General features: G+C 41.6%; 2 protein-coding genes across 2 annotated transcripts in view; one reads left to right on the plus strand and one right to left on the minus strand.

The window, feature by feature from the left end:
• themis2 (thymocyte selection associated family member 2) lies at nucleotides 1-11,660 on the plus strand. Its single transcript, XM_034174051.1, has 7 exons — nucleotides 1-134; nucleotides 373-510; nucleotides 611-1,036; nucleotides 3,720-4,948; nucleotides 5,196-5,355; nucleotides 9,116-10,904; nucleotides 11,369-11,660. The coding sequence occupies exons 1-6, from the start codon at nucleotides 29-31 to the stop codon at nucleotides 9,226-9,228; spliced, it is 2,172 nt and encodes a 723-aa protein (XP_034029942.1). The 5' UTR covers nucleotides 1-28; the 3' UTR covers nucleotides 9,229-10,904; nucleotides 11,369-11,660.
• rpa2 (replication protein A2) overlaps nucleotides 11,614-19,261 on the minus strand; it is a 22,967-nt gene continuing 15,319 nt past the window's right edge. Inside the window, exon 9 of the mRNA XM_034174052.1 lies at nucleotides 11,614-12,082. Within this exon, the coding sequence (XP_034029943.1) occupies nucleotides 11,995-12,082 (88 nt within the window). The 3' untranslated portion in view covers nucleotides 11,614-11,994. The remainder of the gene's footprint in view (nucleotides 12,083-19,261) is intronic.

Raw genomic sequence — 19,261 nt, forward strand, 5'->3', positions numbered from 1 at the left:
TGGATTAGAGCACACTGAAGCAGCAAGGATGGCAGGCACAGAGATTGCTCTGCCACTTCAAGACTACATCGCATCATTGGACAAAAGCGCTCTGCCGAAAATCCTACAAGTTTGCTCAGGAGTTTACTTCCAAGGTATAACATCATTGTTATTTTTGTTGTAAAGCAGAACTGATGTTCAATAAGGAAAACGTTCAAGAGATTACATTATGTGAAGATATTAGGACTCTGGGAGTGTTGTGGTATTTAGATATTGTAGTCTGTCCTGATATAGACATCTTGGACAGATTATAAAGTCCAAGATTATGTTTCAAGAGCAAAGTTAGTTTGTAAAAGTTATATGCATCATTCAGTTGATGATTCACTGTTGCAGGTTCTGTCTATGAATTGTCTGGGAGTGAAGTGTGCTTTTCCACTGGGGATCTAATAAAAGTTGTTGATGTTGACCTCATATCAGTCTGTTGTGAAGACATCAGCAACAATAAGTTTGAGCTGCCAATCAATCACACAGGTTGGCTTGAGCTGCAAAGAACACTCTTCTACCATCAGCTAAATTTATATTTTTGTTTGTTTGCTTGCTTTCCTGTTAACTTTTGGAATTTGTTTCCTAGCCTTACTTAAAGTTGTTCCAGAACAGATGTCATACAGTTCACTGGAGGAGTTGGTAAGTCTGAGGCCTGTAGGTCTGGAATCTTCCCTTCCAGTCACTTTCATCAGCCACTCCAAAATTACTTTTGACAATTTCACACTGGGGGCTGGGAAGCCTTTGACCATACTCTCCATTGATCGGCACGAGGGAGAAGAAGATCAGGTGTGTTGCCAAGTTCAAGGACAACAGGGAGTTTTGGCCAAAGTGTGCATCCCCATTTCCACCCGAGGGGAATTCTGCGAGTGTGAGAGCAAGGACTACTTCACCCTCCGACAGATAATGTCGTCATCGTGCCTGCGTAGTTGTAGATTCCGCTTCACAACCACCACTATGTATAAACAACCATTTGTTGTTAGCCCCATATACCAGGTCCACGCCGTCATGAGCAGTGAGTATTGGCTAATATTTTCATTCATTGCTTGCAGTCACTGATTTTTGTAACACACCTTACTATAACGACCATAGTGTTTGTATGCGGCAACACACCCTCCCCCCGAATCTCTCTCTCTCTCTCTCTCTCACACACACACACACACACACACACACACGCACTCAGCAAACATTAGCTCCTAACGTTAACTTAATAAAAGTATCGATCCTTGAGTGGAATGAAAAGGATTAAAGGTGGCTTGAATGTGACTCAGTTCCATCTTTGATGCCACTGATGGCTTTAATCAAAAAACCTATCATCTTTGTGGCTTTCATCAGTCAAGATCAAAGTTACCAAGCAACCATTCACCTAATAAGCAGTGGAAAGGGACACAGTGAATGTCCAATTACTTATGGACCCTCTAAAATAAAAGTCTCACTTCATTCCACACATGCTTCTCTTCTTCCTTTCTTACCCCCCAGACACACACACACACACACACACACACACACACACACACACACACACACACACACACACACACACACACACACACATTCCACTCATAGAATGGTTTTTGGCTTGTATTATGAAATACTGCTTTTGATGTATGGTAAAAAAAAATTGTGGTTATCAAACTCAGTCATCGTGTATAGCCTGCCATCAGTGTTTTCCATTTCTGCCTGCGCTACCATATATGATAAGCTGGATCAAGTGTGTTCAACTAATCAACAGCTGGATCAGGTATAAGAAAGCAGGTGGTTTTCGGAGATGAATTGGCAACCTGAAGACCATGGTTAACTTCCAGGAACAGTGAGGCAAATAAGTATTTGATCCACTGTCATTTTTGCAAGTTTTATTTCCCCCTACAAAGACTAGCGAGCTCTGTAATTTTTATCATAGGTACACTTTAACTGTGAGAGACGGAATCTTAAAAAAAAAAAATGAAAATCACATTGTAAGCTTTTTAAACAATTAATTTGCATTTTATTGCATGAAATAAGTATTTGATACAATAGAAAAACAGACCTGAATATTTGGTAAAGAAACCTTTGTTTGCAATTATAGAGGTCAGATGTTTCCTGTAGTTCTTGACCAAGTCCATACATATCTTCTCCAGATCTTTCAGGTTTTAAGTTTCAGTGCCCTCCAAAGATTTTCTATTGAGTTCAGGTCTGGAGACTGGCCAGGCCACTCCAGGACCTTGAAATGCTTCTCACAGAGCCACTTCTTATTTGCCCTGGCTATGTGTTTGGGGTTATTGTCATGCTGGAAGACCCAGGCACGACCCATCTTCAATGCTTTTACTGAGGGAAGGAGGTTATTTGCCAAAATCTCACAATGACCCCATCCACCCCTTCAGTACAGTGCAGTTGTCCTGTCCCCTTTACAGAAAAGCACCCCCAAAAATGATGTTTCCACCCCATGTTTCACAGTTGTTCTCATCCTCCAAACACGGTGAGTGGACTTGATACCAAAAGGCTCTATTTGGTCTCATCTGACCACATGACCTTCTCCCATGCCTCCTCTGGATCATCCAGATGGTCACTGGTGAACTTCAAATGAGCCTGGACGTGTAGTGGCATGAGCAGGGAGACCTTGCTGCCCTGAAGAATTTTACACCATGACAGAGTCATGTGCTACTAATGTAATCTTTATGACTGTGGTCCCACCTCTCTTCAGGTCATTGACCAGGTACTCCCATGTAGTTCTGGGCTTTCTCGGAATCATCCTTACCCCACGAGTCGAGATCTTGCATGGAGCCCAAAACCGGGGAAGATTGGCAGTCATCTTGTGTTTCTTCCACTTTCTAATAAATAATCATAACAGTTGTTGTCTTCTACCAAGCTGCTTGCCTGTTGTCCTGTAGTCCATCCCAGCCTTGTGCAGGTCTACAGTTTTGTCTCTGGTGTCCTTAGACAGCTCTTTGGTCTTGGCCATGGTGGATAGGTTGGCGTGTGATTGATTGAGTGTGTGAACAGGTGTCTTTTATACAGGTAACAAGTTCAAACAGGTGCAATTAATACAGGTAAAAAGAGGACTTCTTAAAGAAAACTAACAGGTCTGTGAGAGACAGAATTCTTGCTGGTTGGTAGGTGATCAAATACTTATTTCATGCAATAAAATGCCAATTAATGATTTAAAAATAATACAATGTGATTTTCTGATTATTTTTTTCTAGATTGTGTCTCTTACAATTGGTACCTACAATAAAAAATTACAGACCTTTCCATTCTTTGTAGGTGGGAAAACTTGCAAAATCAACAGTGGACCAAATACTTATTTGTCTCACTGTATGTCCTCTTGAGGCTACCCTTCTGGCTCCTTGAGCAAGACACTTTACCTGCATTGTCCCAGTCCTCCCAGCTGTAAATGTGAATTGGTCTTGCCTGTGAGATAACTGGTGATTGGCTGGCACGTCTCATCCATTTTGCATGACAAAAACCAGAACTGAAAAAAAAAAAAAAACAAACAAAAACCAGGGCCACAGGGCCTGGAAAAGACATCTCTCTGTCTGTGCTTGAACTACACACAATAAGCTAGATCCTTTGTTTCCAGCCAATCAACACTTGAATCAAGCTTGACCAAAACAGAGAGAAGTGGAAAACATGCAGGGCATGGTTACATGAGGACATCAGTTTGGTTTTTTGCAATGCTTAAATTGCCATTTACTAAAATCGGTGCTCCTCTGTTTTCAAAGTGAGGAAGAACGTGTTGAAGTTCCCATCCAGCTTGGAGATAGACGTGCTGGATGTGACAGACCTGTGTAAGGATGTAAAATTTGTGAAACCGCTCAGTCTGACAGAAGTTTTTTCCCAGCCAGATAACTCCTTCCCAGCAGTAGTGGAAATAACAGAAGGCCCAGAAATCCAAACTCTGTTCAAGTGCAACTGGCTGCCAGAACTTACCAAAGGAAAGCTCCTAGTTCTCCACAGGAAAAGTTTCTCGCCTATGGTTCTGGTGTCCAGCTTGAAAACCCGGAAGGTACAGCAATACTTCCTGGTATCTCAGAAATATGGTGGAAGATTTCGGAGGCGGCCAAGAGAGTTTAACTCGGTGTATGAGCTGTATGTTGCTACACTGCGGTCATCGTGTCTGAGGGTCAGGGTAACGAAGCACAGCGAAGAAGTGATGGAGGAAGGCCTGCCCGCCCTCACAGTGGGCGATCAGCTGGAGATACTTCGCTGTGAAACGGTGGAGTTGCCATGTGGAAGCAGCAAGGAACCAAAACAGAGCACTGAGGTGCTTGTTTGTCAGTGCATCCAAGAGGCAGACAAAGGTAGTAATGATGATGATGATGATGATGATGACGATGATGAAATTCATCAAGGGGATGACAAAGAGGAGATTTTTCTACCTTTATACATGCAGTGTAATTTTATGGAGATACTACCTGATAACAAAAAATACAAACTCTCGGACTTGGGCAAGGCTTTTACTTTGCCGTTAGATGTTAAACTGGTGAACCGTGATACTGAACTTGAGACAGATCCACTAGCTGGATTTCCCTGTCTCCGAATAGAGGGGGCTGTGTTTGAGCCCACCATTGAGGCGAGTCTTCCACATAGTCCCGGCCACTGCTTTGAAATCCCAACCCAAAAGCTCTCAATGTCAGTTGCTTTCACCAAAGAATCCTTGCCATGGTCCAAGGATCAACCGCCGAAGTTTCATATGGCGACAGTTACTCAGGTGACGGATGTGTTCTATCACGATTTTTGGAAAGCAGGTAAGACAGATGTGGCTCCCCCACCTCGACCACCAAAACGAAATAAATCAACTTCAGGTTGTCTTGATGCACGACCAAGGCCCTCAAGCAAACCCTCGGTCACGGAAGCAAACTCCAATCAATCAAAGGATCAAAAAAGTATTTCAACAGAAACGTTTGGATGTATGACATTAAATAAAAGGAGGCCCCCCGTTCCATCTGCAGTGAGTAATGCTTTTTCTATATTATATTACCAAGACTAGTTTTTGTGTCTTAAAAAAAGTCTTATCAAACATACTGCACTGTCACTTCTGTTTTCATGAAGACAGCTTTCTTATAATGTGCCACTCAGGAAATTCTGCTGTTAAATAAAGACTTCCCTTTGTGTAAATGATTGTACTTAAAAAAAAATGTTAAAGCAATAAACTGTGCAATCAAGCAAGCTAAGTCAGTCATCCTTTCTTTGTACAGGCTGTGTCAGACAGTTATCCTCCACCGATCTTCCCCAGAAAGGACTCCGTAAAACCGTCATCAGCCCAGGCCCCGCCAAACACCTACACCAAAACTGGGGTGTCATCAGCCCAGGCCCTGCCAAACACCTACACCAAAATCAGAGCATCAAAGAGAGAAGGTGACTCTTTTTTTTTTACCTTTTTTTTTTTTTTGCATCTTTCTGCAGATCTAATCACAGGATACACCCATGCAGGACACACTTAAATGAAGACACCACAGATTAAAAGAGGAACACTGACGTCACAGAGTGAGTACAATACTAATGTAGGAAGCAAAATTTAGATCAACAAAATAAACAGTCATCTTGACTGGAAGCTATTCTGAAAGGACCACTTCATTTTTTCCTGGCACAACTCCAATTCTACATGGAGAAACATGGATGCAACCCCTGGTTTTCCTATGTGGGTCTCCCCCAGACCGGCAGTAATCAGGATCAGGCTTAACTTTTGAGATCAGGTGTGCACAGAGTAAGGACTGGCCCTTTTAAGCAACATTATTCATCTAAAATCACTGAGCCTCATGCAAAAAGCACTCATGAGATGCTTACAAATGAACGTGTTAGTGGTTCATGCGTGAGGGAATAATATTGTTAAAAATAAATAATAAAAAAAGAACATGTCCAAAAGAAGAACTTCTCATGAGGACCAAATGCTTATCTGATATACAGCTGACCGTGTGTGCGTTTGTGCGTGTCTGTTCGCTATGCACAGCCACAGTAATTAAGCAATCCACATCAAACTTGTTATGGTCACTGGGGCCCTTAGGTTGAAAGGTTCATTAGGTTGAAATAATGCCTCACATTCACCCCGATGTCAGGGTGCTGCCACATACAAGGCGTGCACTACACACCAGGAGCAACTAGGGGATTAAGGACCTTGCCCAAGGGCCCGTAGTGACTTTCCAGTCAGGCTGGGAAACAAAACTGATTAGTTCTAGGCTCAAGTCTCCTATGTACCTTATTACCAACAGAAATTTCACACCTTCTTTTTAAAAAAATCTTTCTTTGCCACTCAACCATTAAGCAATATAACTGGTGATGCAACAAGCAAAAGTTGCGCTGTGCAGTTTATTCAGTCACAGCCACAGAGGCCTGTAACTCCTTCAGAGTTGTCCTGGAAGTTTGGTGGCTTCCTTCACAACTTTCCTTTGCTCAGTAACTGCCTTCTCCAGACAGATTTGCCATACAGTACCATACCATTTGTATTTCTTAATGATTGATGTCAGTGAAACCAACTATATAGTGGAGCAGATAACTGTAACAATCGTTCATTTCTGGAAACAAGCACCAAAATTGGTACACATACTCCTTAGACATTACTCTTTTGGCAAAGCATGTTAGCCACCTAAAGTTTCAATAGGCAGCCAGGTAGGGGTCAATTGAAGAATTACACAGGGGTCAAAATTTACAAATGCTCCAATGACATTGAAAACTACGTATACCACGTTATGTGTCTGATCACAAAGATTCCAAAAAGGTATAGTTTGGACTATCTGTGACTGATTGTTATGGAGTTATGGGGTAAAAACAGCAAGAATGGTGACAAACGTCAATTTCAGTTTGTACAGGGGTCAAAAGATAAAGCTGCTCCAATTTTGGTAAAACGTGTTGCAAGTTATTGGTTGTGCTAGTAGGATTAATAAATGGAATAGTTTGCACAATGTGTCATGCTGAGTTATCATGTTACAGGGTAACATATGTCACATGTCATAGAATCCAATGGACGTTGACCTTATTTGACCTTTACTTTGGAGACCAAGCATTCAACACAGTCAAAACTATTCCATTTATTAATCCTACTAGCACAACCAATAATTTGCATCACTTTTTACCAAAATTGGAGCAACTTTAACTTTTGACCCCTGTACAAACTGAAATTGACTTCTGTCACCATTCTTACTGTTTTTACCCCATAACTCCGTAACATTCAGTCACAGATACAAACTATACCTTTTTGGAATCTCTGTGATCAGACAAATAATGTAGTATAGTTTTCAACATGATTGGAGCATTTACAAATTTTGACCCCTGTGTAATTCTTCAATTGACCCCTACCTGGCGGCCTATTGAAAATTTAGGTGGCTAACGTGCTTTTACAAGAGTAATGTCTAAGGAGTATTTGCACCAAATTTGGTGCTTGTTTCATCATTTGAAAGATTCCTCTGTAAATATTCTGTTATCTGCTTCACTATAAAAGTGATCATTTGTATAAACAATAATCCTTATATTTAGTATGTCCAATTACGTATAGGCTCTCAAAATGGCAGAACTATGTATAAAAATGGTTGCAATTCCTAACCAGTTAAAATGCTATATTTTTGTTAATCCTCTTGAATTAAATCTTGAAATCTTCACTACAGGTACATCTTACATCCAGAAACAAAATTCAAAAGTTGTGTCACTGTCCCACCAATTATGGAGCTGACTTTATAATAGGCCTGGACAAAATACATAGCACATGCCAAACTTTTCAGACAGCTGGTACCACTAACATGTTAAAAGCTATATAAATTAGATTGTTAGTGCTATTTTTGTTGTTGTTTTGAGGGTACGGTCGATTTACAACTTCTGTCAGTTCATTTGTAAATAGTGTACATGCATAAAAACTGTATGTGCACCTATTTCCACAAACTGGAATTCATAAAGGAAAATGTGCAATGACAATGTGTGAACTTTACATCTTCTTCAGACCATGCGTGCACATTTTTCAGAGCACATCAAGCCCGACATGATGAAGCAAAAAGAAAAAAAAAAAAGGCAAGATGTTAGTTAACATAAATGAGCCAATGTCGCAAAGCTGACATATCTCATCATTAAAATTATTTGTGTTCGTGGCAATCACCATTGGCCAGGGGCAGATTCAGGATTTGTAAAGGGGGGATGCCATAGCATCCCCCCTTTACAAATTTTGGTGCATATTTTACCACAAAATACACTACAGAGAAAAGAAACTTTACAAACTGTTTTTTTTTTTTATTAATTTGAACTTTTATTGTACAGTCTTGAATGTGATGCTATGATGTTATGATGACAAGTAACACCTTTGCTACAATAGAATAGATGTTTATTGCCATTGTATTTCTGCAATGAAATTCTGGAAATTGTTGAATCATGGGCTGGTATAAATGTATCTCGCTGAGCCACTTGTTGCTGAACAGAGGGTTCAGAAATAGCATTCAGAAGGGATTTTTTTTTTTTTGTCTATGAAATATGGGGGTGGGGTGGGGTGCGCTCCCCACTGGACCTGCCCTGATCGCTCACTTCCAAGAGCGATCTGAACTTCTTCTATTTGCAGATGATGGAGGCCACTGTGCTCATTGGGACCGTCAAAGCAGCAGAAATGTTTCTGTATCCTTCCCCAGATTTGTACCTCAAGACAATCCTGTCTCAGATGTCTACAGACGATTCCTTTGATTTCATGCTTGGTTTGTGTTCTGACATGCAACTGTGGGACCATATATGTAGACAGGTGTGTCTTTCCAAATCATGTCAAATCAACTAAATTTACTCCAGATAGACTCCAATTAAGCTGTAGAAACATCTCAAGGATGATTGGTGGAAACAGGATTTTGAGCTTCTTGGCAAAGGCTGTGAATACTTATGTAAATGTGATTTGTTAATTTAATAGATTTGCAGGATTTTTTTTAATTATTATTTCACATTGTCATTATGGGGTATTATGTGCAGAATTTTAATCGAAAAAAAAAATTCATTCATTTTGGAATAAGGCTGTAACATAAAAACATATGGAAAAAGTGAAGCACTGTGAATACTTTCTGGGTGCACTGTATGGGGAGGATATGGACAAATATTGAATGCAGCTGTGACAATATTTATGTCATTGGCGGGTGGAGAAGTTGACTGTCTTCTTTTTTCACAGTGAAGCAACATCAGAGCCCAGCAGAAGAGGACAGCGACCATGATTACGAATCTGTGGATGAGCCTTTGGCAGAAGTAATGAAGAGGCTACAAGAGGACGTCACATTTTACTAAAAACACTGTACTGCTGCAACAAGTTTCGACAGTGAGCATCGAATGTAAGACTGACTGAGAACAATATTTTCAAACTTCACTATCAGGAATATCTTTAATTTTATGCAAAAAAATTTTTACATTGACATAAGCTGCAGTGTGTGGGATTTCTCATCTAGTGGTGAAGATGCAGACTGCATTATACTGATGAGGGGGATTCGTGCTCCTTTGCCTTCGCTTGTAAAAATATGTATGATCCTTTGACAATAATCTGGGTTGTCAAACTTGTTAGCCTGCACTCACAACAGGTAGACAGTATGCTGGGGAGCAACCACCGATTCCTCCTTTTTTTTCAGCCTAACAGCTGCACCACAAACTGTGAAAGCTGGAATAAGTACTTCAAATTGTTCTCTGTGTCACCCAGAAGCACAAGTATCCGAAGGCTCAAGACGTGGTTAAATTATGCTTAAAAAAACAAAAGCAACAATCTTTACGGGTGATACTGATAATCCTATGTAGATATGAATAGCTCATTATATACATTAATGCACAGATGGGTTCTAATTCTAAATCCTACACACTGTAGCTTTAAGAGGCTGTCAGTTTATTAAGCAATATTAAATTTGATTTGTGACTGTGCCATATGAACAGCAGTGAGATCAGGAATACCACTTCAGTGTTTCTCAGCAGCATGAGACACTATTTTTGAATGGTGACAAATCAGTCAACATTTGACTGATGCCACATTAACCTTTCATCAGACTGAATTAACCTCTAGAGAAAAGAACCTTTGTTTTAGTGCACAACAAATGTTGCAGATACGCTCCCACACAAATATAGGAAGTACTCGTATGTGTAATGTTTCATTCTCCAGCATCAAGCCGTTCATACGACCGACTAGCAACCAACCAGTTTCCGCAAGACCACAATCCTTGTGCAGCCCAGACTTTAGTGAAACAACCTTCGCACAATTTACCAAATTTGGTAAAATTGCTTTGTTAAATCTTGTTAGGGAAGTGTTTGTCGATAGGCTGCGCTGACTTTAGTGAGTTTGTGATACTGATCATTTCACACTTTAAAACACTGGCAGTGACTCGTCAAATCAACATATTTTGGTGTTAATAAAAAAATAAAAAAATTTAAAACTTCAAGAAGGTATTAATGTGTCTGCAGCGAGTTACTGTGTCAACTTGATGATGGATACAAACTAAACAGCTAAAACACAGCCCTTAGTGTTAACCACATTCCACAAAACAGCAGCGCTTCATTATGCACAAAGGCAAAAAAAAAAAAAAAGCCTTTCACAGGAAACTGAAATTAGAAACAGACAGACCACAATGTCTGTCTTCTTTTTTGGAGAGGGTCCAAAAGTGAAGCTTTAAAATGGGGACATTCTTACATTGGTCTAAGAGTGACACTACTTGTAATTTGGCTTCCATATTTATTTACACCCTTGTTTTGAGAAACAGAATTCAGATATGTTGCCATTAGAGCTGGTTGACTTAAAGGTTGTCATCATCATCTCTCTCTCACACACACACAAAATTAGTAATACTAGCTGGGCTATAAATTCCTTGCATATATTTGATACTAATCTTTTGTTTTGTGATGAAATACCTTAATTAAAGAGATGTCTTGAACAGCCCAGGAGATCTTATACATGTAACTGACAAATATACGTATAAATATAAGAAAAAGTAAAAACTTCCAATTTCCTCTCTTTGACCACATCAGACCTGAATTATATGCCTTCATCTATCTTCATATGATGGACTACTGCAGTAAGTTTCACTGAGCCCCATAACCCACTGTAAGAGTCTGTACTTAAGACTCATGGACAGACGGTAATTCCCCCCACTTTTGTTTGTGACCAGGGGCTCTGTTTTTTTTTGTTTTGTTTTAAACCAAAAATACAAATGCATACTTTAAAAGCATAATGTACTGAAATATTGAATGCAAAAATGAAAAAGCAACTTAAAAAAAAATCTATTTAACTGGACTGCACACAGTCATAAAATCTTACTGGAAAAGCATGGTTTAAAATAAACGTATTTAATAAACAATGCAGCAAGAATACTTGGAAGAGGATCCAAATGTGAAACAATATTTACTGCACATAAATATTATTTTACTTAACCAAGGTCATTTATGTAGAAGGGAGAAAAATGTCTGCACGACTTGTTTTCCAACAATTATAAACTTTTAAAAGCTGTATCTTTCTACATGCACACATGTTCATCCTTAAATATAAACCTTGACATAATGTGAAATATTCAGACCACAGGCTGTCTATGGTTCAGACTTTACATATCTCTAGTCAGAAAATCCTGGTCTGAAAAGATTTAATTTGTAAATAAATTTGAAAAAAATTGCTGCAATAAAATAGTACAGGGTTGAGCACCCAAATGTGTTGTGTATAAACCTTTAATTTTTCCAAAGCTACAGACAAAAAACAAAATACTGGATTCTTCACGTTCCACATGTTTAAAATTACAAGATTACTTTACAGTGGAGAAAGTGACAGACAGAATAATAGTATTAACTGTCAACATCACCATCTCTGACAAAGCCTTGGTGGTTTGCAAAACAGAAGCAGCATCCTCAGGAACATGGGATGTCTAAAAACTGAAACCAGAAGTTCAAAAATCAGCCACAGCATCTGCACAGTGAATGTTCTGACAAGCTTTCACAGTCTGCTACACACTATGGCTAAGACCATATCCTTTGAAATAAAACTGATATTGCTGCCTTCTGCCAGGCTACGTCACTGGGTCTTGTGCTTGACGTCTAGTCGTCACTGTCTGTTGATTTGTAGTGGTCGTCATCAATAGTGGAGAAGATGTGACCTTCGTTGCTCAGGAACTCCACAGCTTGCCTGTAAGACAACAGTCATAAACAGCATCTTCGTGGTGCACTGAAAATAAACTCAAGCAGTCTCACAATGTGGACACAATGCATGTCCAAACGTTTGACTGTAAGTGCAGTTAGGGGAGTTGATCTTCCTGAGCAGACAGTGATGCCACAGTAACTTTGAAGTTATTTTAAACAGTTACATTTTACAGTTACTTCATTAGCAGCTGCAGACAAGTTGTCTGCAGTTGCTGAATTTAACTAATAAAGCGATCTAACTTGGTTATTTTTAAGATTGAGTACTCAGGAAAGTAACTAAGTTACTGTCTCTCTCTCTCTCTCTCTCTCTGTCACACTTTCTGTGTCTCTCTCTCTCTGTCACACTCTCTCACACTGTTTGTGTCACACTCTCTCTCACTCTGTCTCTCTCTCTCTCACTCTCACTCTGTCTCTCTCTCTCACTCTGTGTCTCTCTCTCACTCTGTGTCTCTCTCTCTGTGTCACACACTGTTTGTGTCTCTCTCTGTGTCACACACTGTTTCTGTCTCTCCCTCTCTGTGACACACTCTCTCTCACACACTGTCTCTCCCTCTCCCTCTGTGTCACACTCTCTCTCACACACTGTTTCTGTCTCTCCCTCTGTGTCACACTCTCTCTGTGTCACACTCTCTCACACTGTTTCTGTCTCTCTCTCTCACACCGTTTCTGTCTCTCTCTCACACCGTTTCTGTCTCTCTCTCACACCGTTTCTGTCTCTCTGTCTCTCCCTCTCTGTGTCACACTCTCTCACACTGTTTCTGTCTCTCTCTCTCACACCGTTTCTGTCTCTCTCTCACACCGTTTCTGTCTCTCTGTCTCTCCCTCTCTGTGTCACACTCTCTCTCTCACGCTGTTTCTGTGTCTCTCTCTGTCTCTCACTCTGTGTCTCTCCCTCTCTGTGTCACACTCTCTGTCTCTCACTCTGTGTCTCTCCCTCTCTGTGTCACACTCTCTCTCTCTCACGCTGTTTCTGTGTCTCTCTCACACTCTCTCTCTCTCACGCTGTTTCTGTGTCTCTCTCTGTGTCACACTCGCTCTCACGCTGTTTCTGTGTCTCTCTCTGTCACACTCTCTCGCTCTCACACTGTTTCTGTGTCTCTCTGTCACTCTCTCGCTCTCACACTGTTTCTGTGTCTCTCTGTCACTCTCTCGCTCTCACACTGTTTCTGTGTCTCTCTCTGTCACACTCTCTCGCTCTCACACTGTCTGTGTCTCTCTCTGTGTCACTCTCTCGCTCTCACACTGTCTGTGTCTCTCTCTGTGTCACTCTCTCGCTCTCACACTGTTTCTGTGTCTCTCTCTGTGTCACACTCGCTCTCACACTGTTTCTGTGTCTCTCTCTGTGTCACACTCGCTCTCACTGTTTCTGTGTCTCTCTCTGTGTCACACTCGCTCTCACTGTTTCTGTGTCTCTCTCTGTGTCACACTCGCTCTCTCTCACACTGTTTGTGTCTCTCTCTGTGTCACACTCTCTCTCTCTCACACTGTTTCTGTGTCTCTCTCTGTGTCACACTCTCTCTCTCACACTGTTTGTGTCTCTCTCTGTGTCACACTCTCTCTCACACTGTTTGTGTCTCTCTCTGTGTCACACTCTCTCTCTCACACTGTTTCTGTGTCTCTCTCTGTGTCACACTCTCTCTCTCTCTCACACTGTTTGTGTCTCTCTCTGTGTCACACTCTCTCTCACACTGTTTGTGTCTCTCTCTGTGTCACACTCTCTCTCACACTGTTTGTGTCTCTCTCTGTGTCACACTCTCTCTCTCACACTGTTTCTGTGTCTCTCTCTGTGTCACACTCTCACACCGTTTGTCTCTCTCTCTCACACTCTGTCTCTCCCTCTCTGTGTCACACTCTCCCTCACACACTGTTTCTGTGTCTCTCTCTGTGTCACACTCTCACACCGTTTCTGTCTCTCTCACTCTGTCTCTCCCTCTCTGTGTCACACACTGTTTCTGTGTCTCTGTCTCACACCGTTTCTGTCTCTCTCTCTCTCTCACTCTGTCTCTCCCTCTCTGTGTCACACACTGTTTCTGTGTCTCTGTCTCACACCGTTTCTGTCTCTCTCTCTCTCACTCTGTCTCTCCCTCTCTGTGTCACACTCTCACACACTGTTTCTGTGTCTCTCTCTGTCGCTCTCTTTCTCCATCTCTGTCACACTCTCTCTCTGTATCTCTTTTTCCGTCTCTGTCACACACTCTCTCTCTCTCTCTCTCTGTATCTCCTTTTCCGTCTCTGTCGCTCTCTCTCTCTCTCTCTGTGTGTGTCACACTCACTCTGTCGCTCTCTGTCTCTGTGTGTCACACTCACTCTGTCGCTCTCTGTCTCTGTGTGTGTCACACTCACTCTGTCGCTGTCTCTCTCTCTCTGTGTGTCACACTCACTCTGTCGCTGTCTCTCTCTGTGTGTCACACTCACTCTGTCGCTCTCTCTCTCTCTCTCTCTCTGTGTGTCACACTCACTCTGTCGCTCTCTCTCTCTCTCTCTCTGTGTCACACTCACTCTGTCGCTCTCTCTCTCTCTCTCTGTGTCACACTCACTCTGTCGCTCTCTCTCTCTCTGTGTCACACTCACTGTCGCTCTCTCTCTCTCTCTGTGTCACACTCACTCTGTCGCTCTCTCTCTCTCTCTGTGTCACACTCACCCTGTCGCTCTCTCTCTCTCTCTCTCTCTCTGTGTCACACTGTCTCTCTCTCTCTGTGTCACACTCACCCTGTCGCTCTCTCTCTCTCTCTCTCTGTGTCACACTGTCTCTCTCTCTCTGTGCCACACTCACCCTGTCGCTCTCTCTCTCTCTCTGTGTCACACTCACTCTGTCGCTCTCTGTCTCTGTGTGTCACACTCACTCTGTCGCTGTCTCTCTCTGTGTGTCACACTCACTCTGTCGCTCTCTCTCTCTCTCTCTCTCTCTGTGTGTCACACTCACTCTGTCGCTCTCTCTCTCTCTCTCTGTGTCACACTCACTCTGTCGCTCTCTCTCTCTCTCTCTGTGTCACACTCACTCTGTCGCTCTCTCTCTCTCTGTCACACTCACTCTGTCGCTCTCTCTCTCTCTCTCTGTGTCACACTCACTCTGTCGCTCTCTCTCTCTCTCTGTGTCACACTCACCCTGTCGCTCTCTCTCTCTCTCTGTGTCACACTCACCCTGTCGCTCTCTCTCTCTCTCTCTCTCTCTCTGTGTCACACTGTCTCTCTCTCTCTGTGTCACACTCACCCTGTCGCTCTCTCTCTCTTTCTCCGTCTCTCTCTTTCTCCGTCTCTCTCTTTCTCCGTCTCTCTCTTTCTCCGTCTCTCTCTTTCTCCGTCTCTCTCTTTCTCCGTCTCTCTCTTTCTCCGTCTCTCTCTTTCTCCGTCTCTCTCTTTCTCGTCTCTCTCTTTCTCCGTCTATCTTTTCCTCCGTCTCTCTCTTTCTCCGTCTCTCTCTTTCTCCGTCTCTCTCTTTCTCCTCTCTCTCTCCGTCTCTCTCTTTCTCTCTCTCTCTCTTTCTCTCTCTCTTTCTCCGTCTCTCTCTTTCTCTCTCTCTTTCTCCGTCTCTCTCTTTCTCTCTCTCTTTCTCCGTCTCTCTCTTTCTCCGTCTCTCTCTTTCCTCTCTCTCTTCTCCGTCTCTCTCTTTCTCTCTCTCTTTCTCCGTCTCTCTCTTTCTCTCTCTCTTTCTCCGTCTCTCTCTTTCTCTCTCTCTTTCTCCGTCTCTCTCTTTCTCTCTCTCTTTCTCCGTCTCTCTCTTTCTCTCTCTCTTTCTCCGTCTCTCTCTTTCTCTCTCTCTCTTTTCTCCGTCTCTCTCTTTCTCTCTCTCTTTCTCCGTCTCTCTCTTTCTCTCTCTCTTTCTCCGTCTCTCTCTTTCTCTCTTTCTCCGTCTCTCTCTTTCTCTTTCTCTCTGTCTCCGTCTCTCTCACCGTCTTTGTCTCTCTCAGGTCTGATCAAACCTGAATAAGCACTGTGAGTCTTTAAAATAAAAGCACTGGCACTGCATGTCGCTGCGATCATCAGATTCCCTGATCAATCAGGTCTAATCAAATCAAGCTGACCTGATCGGAGCAACCGGAGCTTTAAAAGTTTAAAGAGTCACAGTGCTTCCTTCACGGCAACCTTTACCACAGCCAGACTCAGCAGCATCTGTACACAATGAAAATGATCCACCAAGACAAAATAAATAAATAATAAAATAATGCTAAATTACTCTGTTTCTGACCCGCATCACACCGTGCAGTAGAAAACAGAGGTACAAAGGCAGAAAATAGCAGCTATGCCTACATACGCGGCAGTATGCAACTGTAAAAACCTCATGATACAATCCACTGTTTTCCAAGTGTACTTATGTGTTCTGCACAGCCGGCTGGAGTGAACTTAAAAAAAAAAAAAAAAAAAAAGTTTAATTCGTTTTAAATAGTGGCAAGGGCTACACGCAACTGTGCATACACATTAAAAAGCAAACACATACAGCTGCAAGCAGATCTACGAACATGGAAAAAGGCCAAGTACACGCACATTTCGGGCGTACTTAAATGAAACAACACCGCAATACGCAGCTCTATGTTTGCACCAGTGTGAAAAAAGGGCTTTACTGTCGAGCCCTATCCTCATTACAGAGTCTGGTCTGAAGGGGAGAAAGACAGAAGTTAAAAAAACGACAACGCAGTGCAATTCTGCTGCTCTCTCAATGAAGATAAAATTTCTGCTGGTGTAGCTTTGACAACAAAATTACAGTAATGTGAGTGTATTGTTGAAATAAAATTGGAGAGAGACAACAGGAGCTGCTGTATATTCATGTCAAATAATAATCCTGATGAGCACGCTCATTTCAGGGGCATTTGGCCCCACCTACTGTTGCAAGTATACAACTAGTACAACTAGCAACTCCATTATTATACACTAGTGGAGTTGGAATTGGAATGTATAATAGAAGATATACCTTACTGGATTTTCATGTAAAAGTCTAGATCTTGAATACAAGACAATCCTATTTTTACACTCAGATCACTGTATGATTCAACATTGTTAGACTGCAGCTATATGATATATTTATTTCAAAGTGGGCTCGCTATTATTTTATCCTTATTCATTTTTCAAAAATATGCAGTCAAATCAGCCTTTATTTCAAAGCGTGCCTGCACATGTCTGTGTATCCCCCCACACACACTTTTTTATAAGAGTTTGGTGTTATTTGTTCTCCCAAGTGTTTAAAAAAATAATAAAGGCATTTCTATGCTTCTCCTATTCTGTAACTCTATGGCTACGCAATCACTTTGATGTAGCCTGCCTCAATGCAATTCACTGCCAGAATAGTCAAGAGAATGACATTTTTCACGAAGACTGGCCTACTACCTCAGGACATCTATGGTTGTGAAAGTCACTGATGGTGACACAGGAAAAGTGAGATTCCAGAAATGATGTAGCTAGCGGACCAAACACAGCCGGTGTGGTCTCTGTCATCTCAACGTGGAGTTACAATTTTTGGAAGGCACACGTCAGGCTACAGAAAGGGGCATGGAGGGGGTTCACAACAATGCAGAGGGCTCTGTGTGGCTACGGAGTAGCATGAACTTGGCTTAAAATGGTAACACTTTTCTTAGTTCTGTAATTTCATAAATTTAACATATACAACCCCAAACTCAGAAAATGTTGGGGCAACATGTAAAATACAAATTAAAGTTTCACCATTCTCAGTTTCTCCACTTGTAGCCACAGAAGCCAAAAATTCTTTCAGAGTTGTGTCTTGATGGCTTCCCTCACTAGTCTCCTTCCAGCATGGTTAGTTTTTAAGAACTGCCTGCTTGGCACAGATTTACCACATAGTACCATACTGTTTGTATTTCTTGATTACTGATGTAAATAAAGAGGAAATGTTAACATGTCCATCTCCAAATTTGTCTCAATAAAATATGTATAAGTGATGATTTAATCCTTATATTTAGAATAAATCGCTCCAACCCAACTTCTTTGGAAACTGTTGGAGGCTTTAAATTCAGGAATGAATGTATATAAATAATAAATAAAGGTGAGTACACAAATAGTGTAGGATCATTTGTAATTTTGTGGGGTTTTTTTGTTTGTTTTTTGGTAAAAGCAAAAACTCACTTGATTTTGAAAGAAGATTAGATAGATCTTTATTATTCCCTTGGGAAGACTCCCTCAGGGAAGCTGAGGTTCCAGCAGCCTTGTGTAGCAGCACACAAGGTAAAAAGCACACAGAGCATCAAACGTGAAAGTAAAAAGACAGTTTACAAAAATAAATATAGATACCACACATAGTGATCGCTGCTGGTTTACTAGCTACTGCTGATCCTCTCCTTCCTGTCCTCTGTCTTCTTGTTACTCCTCCTCCAAGTGAGGAGTTGTACAGTCTGATAGCCTGAGGGACAAAGAAGTTTTTCAGTCTGTTGGTCCTGCACTTAGAAAGGAGCAGTCTGTGGCTGAAGAGGCTCCTCTAGTTGCTGATGACGGTGTGAAGAGGGTGACTGGTATCATCCATAATGTCCAGCAGTTTGTCCAGTGTTCTCTTCTCTGCCACCATCACCAGAGAGTCTAGCTTCATGCCAACCACAGAGCCAGCCCTCTGATCAGTTTGTCTAGCCTGGATGAGTCCTTCTTGGATGGGCTGCACCACCACCACCACACCACAGTGTAAAAGAAGACATTGGCTACCACAGACTGGTAGAATATCCACAGGAGTTTCCTGCAGATGTTAAAACGACCACAGCCTCCTCAGAAAGTACAGCCTTCTCTGTCCCTTCCTGTACAGGTGGTTAGTGTGGGTTGTCCAGTCCAGTTTGCTGTCCTGGTGATATAACACAGTGGTAAACATACCACTGTCCCAGCTTTTTTGAAACATGGTACAGGCCTCCATTTCAAAATGAGCAAATATTTGCACAAAAACAACAAAGTTTATCAGTTTGAACATTAAATATCTTGTCTTTGTGGTGTATTCAATTGAATATAGGTTGAAGAGGATTTGCAAATCATTGTATTCTGTTTTTATTTACATTTTACACAACATCCCAACTTCATTGGAATTGGGGTTGCAAATGCTATTGTGGTTCTTGTTAGTCTAACAGTGTTGTTAGCGTTATTAATTTATTGTGTCTTTGTAGCTCAACTGGTTTAATCAATTAAGTGTCATGTTGCCATTACCATGAGTGAAAAGTGTACAGCATTTGAGGTCTTTCGCCAC

This window comes from Thalassophryne amazonica, chromosome 7 (assembly GCF_902500255.1).
Source record: "Thalassophryne amazonica chromosome 7, fThaAma1.1, whole genome shotgun sequence".
Taxonomy (NCBI): domain Eukaryota; kingdom Metazoa; phylum Chordata; class Actinopteri; order Batrachoidiformes; family Batrachoididae; genus Thalassophryne; species Thalassophryne amazonica.

Coding starts and splice junctions, on each gene's coding strand:
- themis2 (XM_034174051.1), top strand. CDS start 29: ATGGCAGGCACAGAGATTGCTCTGCCACTTCAAGACTACATCGCATCA. Junction 1,037..3,719: donor GGTCCACGCCGTCATGAGCA/GTGAGTATTGGC, acceptor CTGTTTTCAAAG/TGAGGAAGAACGTGTTGAAG. Junction 5,356..9,115: donor CAGAGCATCAAAGAGAGAAG/GTGACTCTTTTT, acceptor CTTTTTTCACAG/TGAAGCAACATCAGAGCCCA.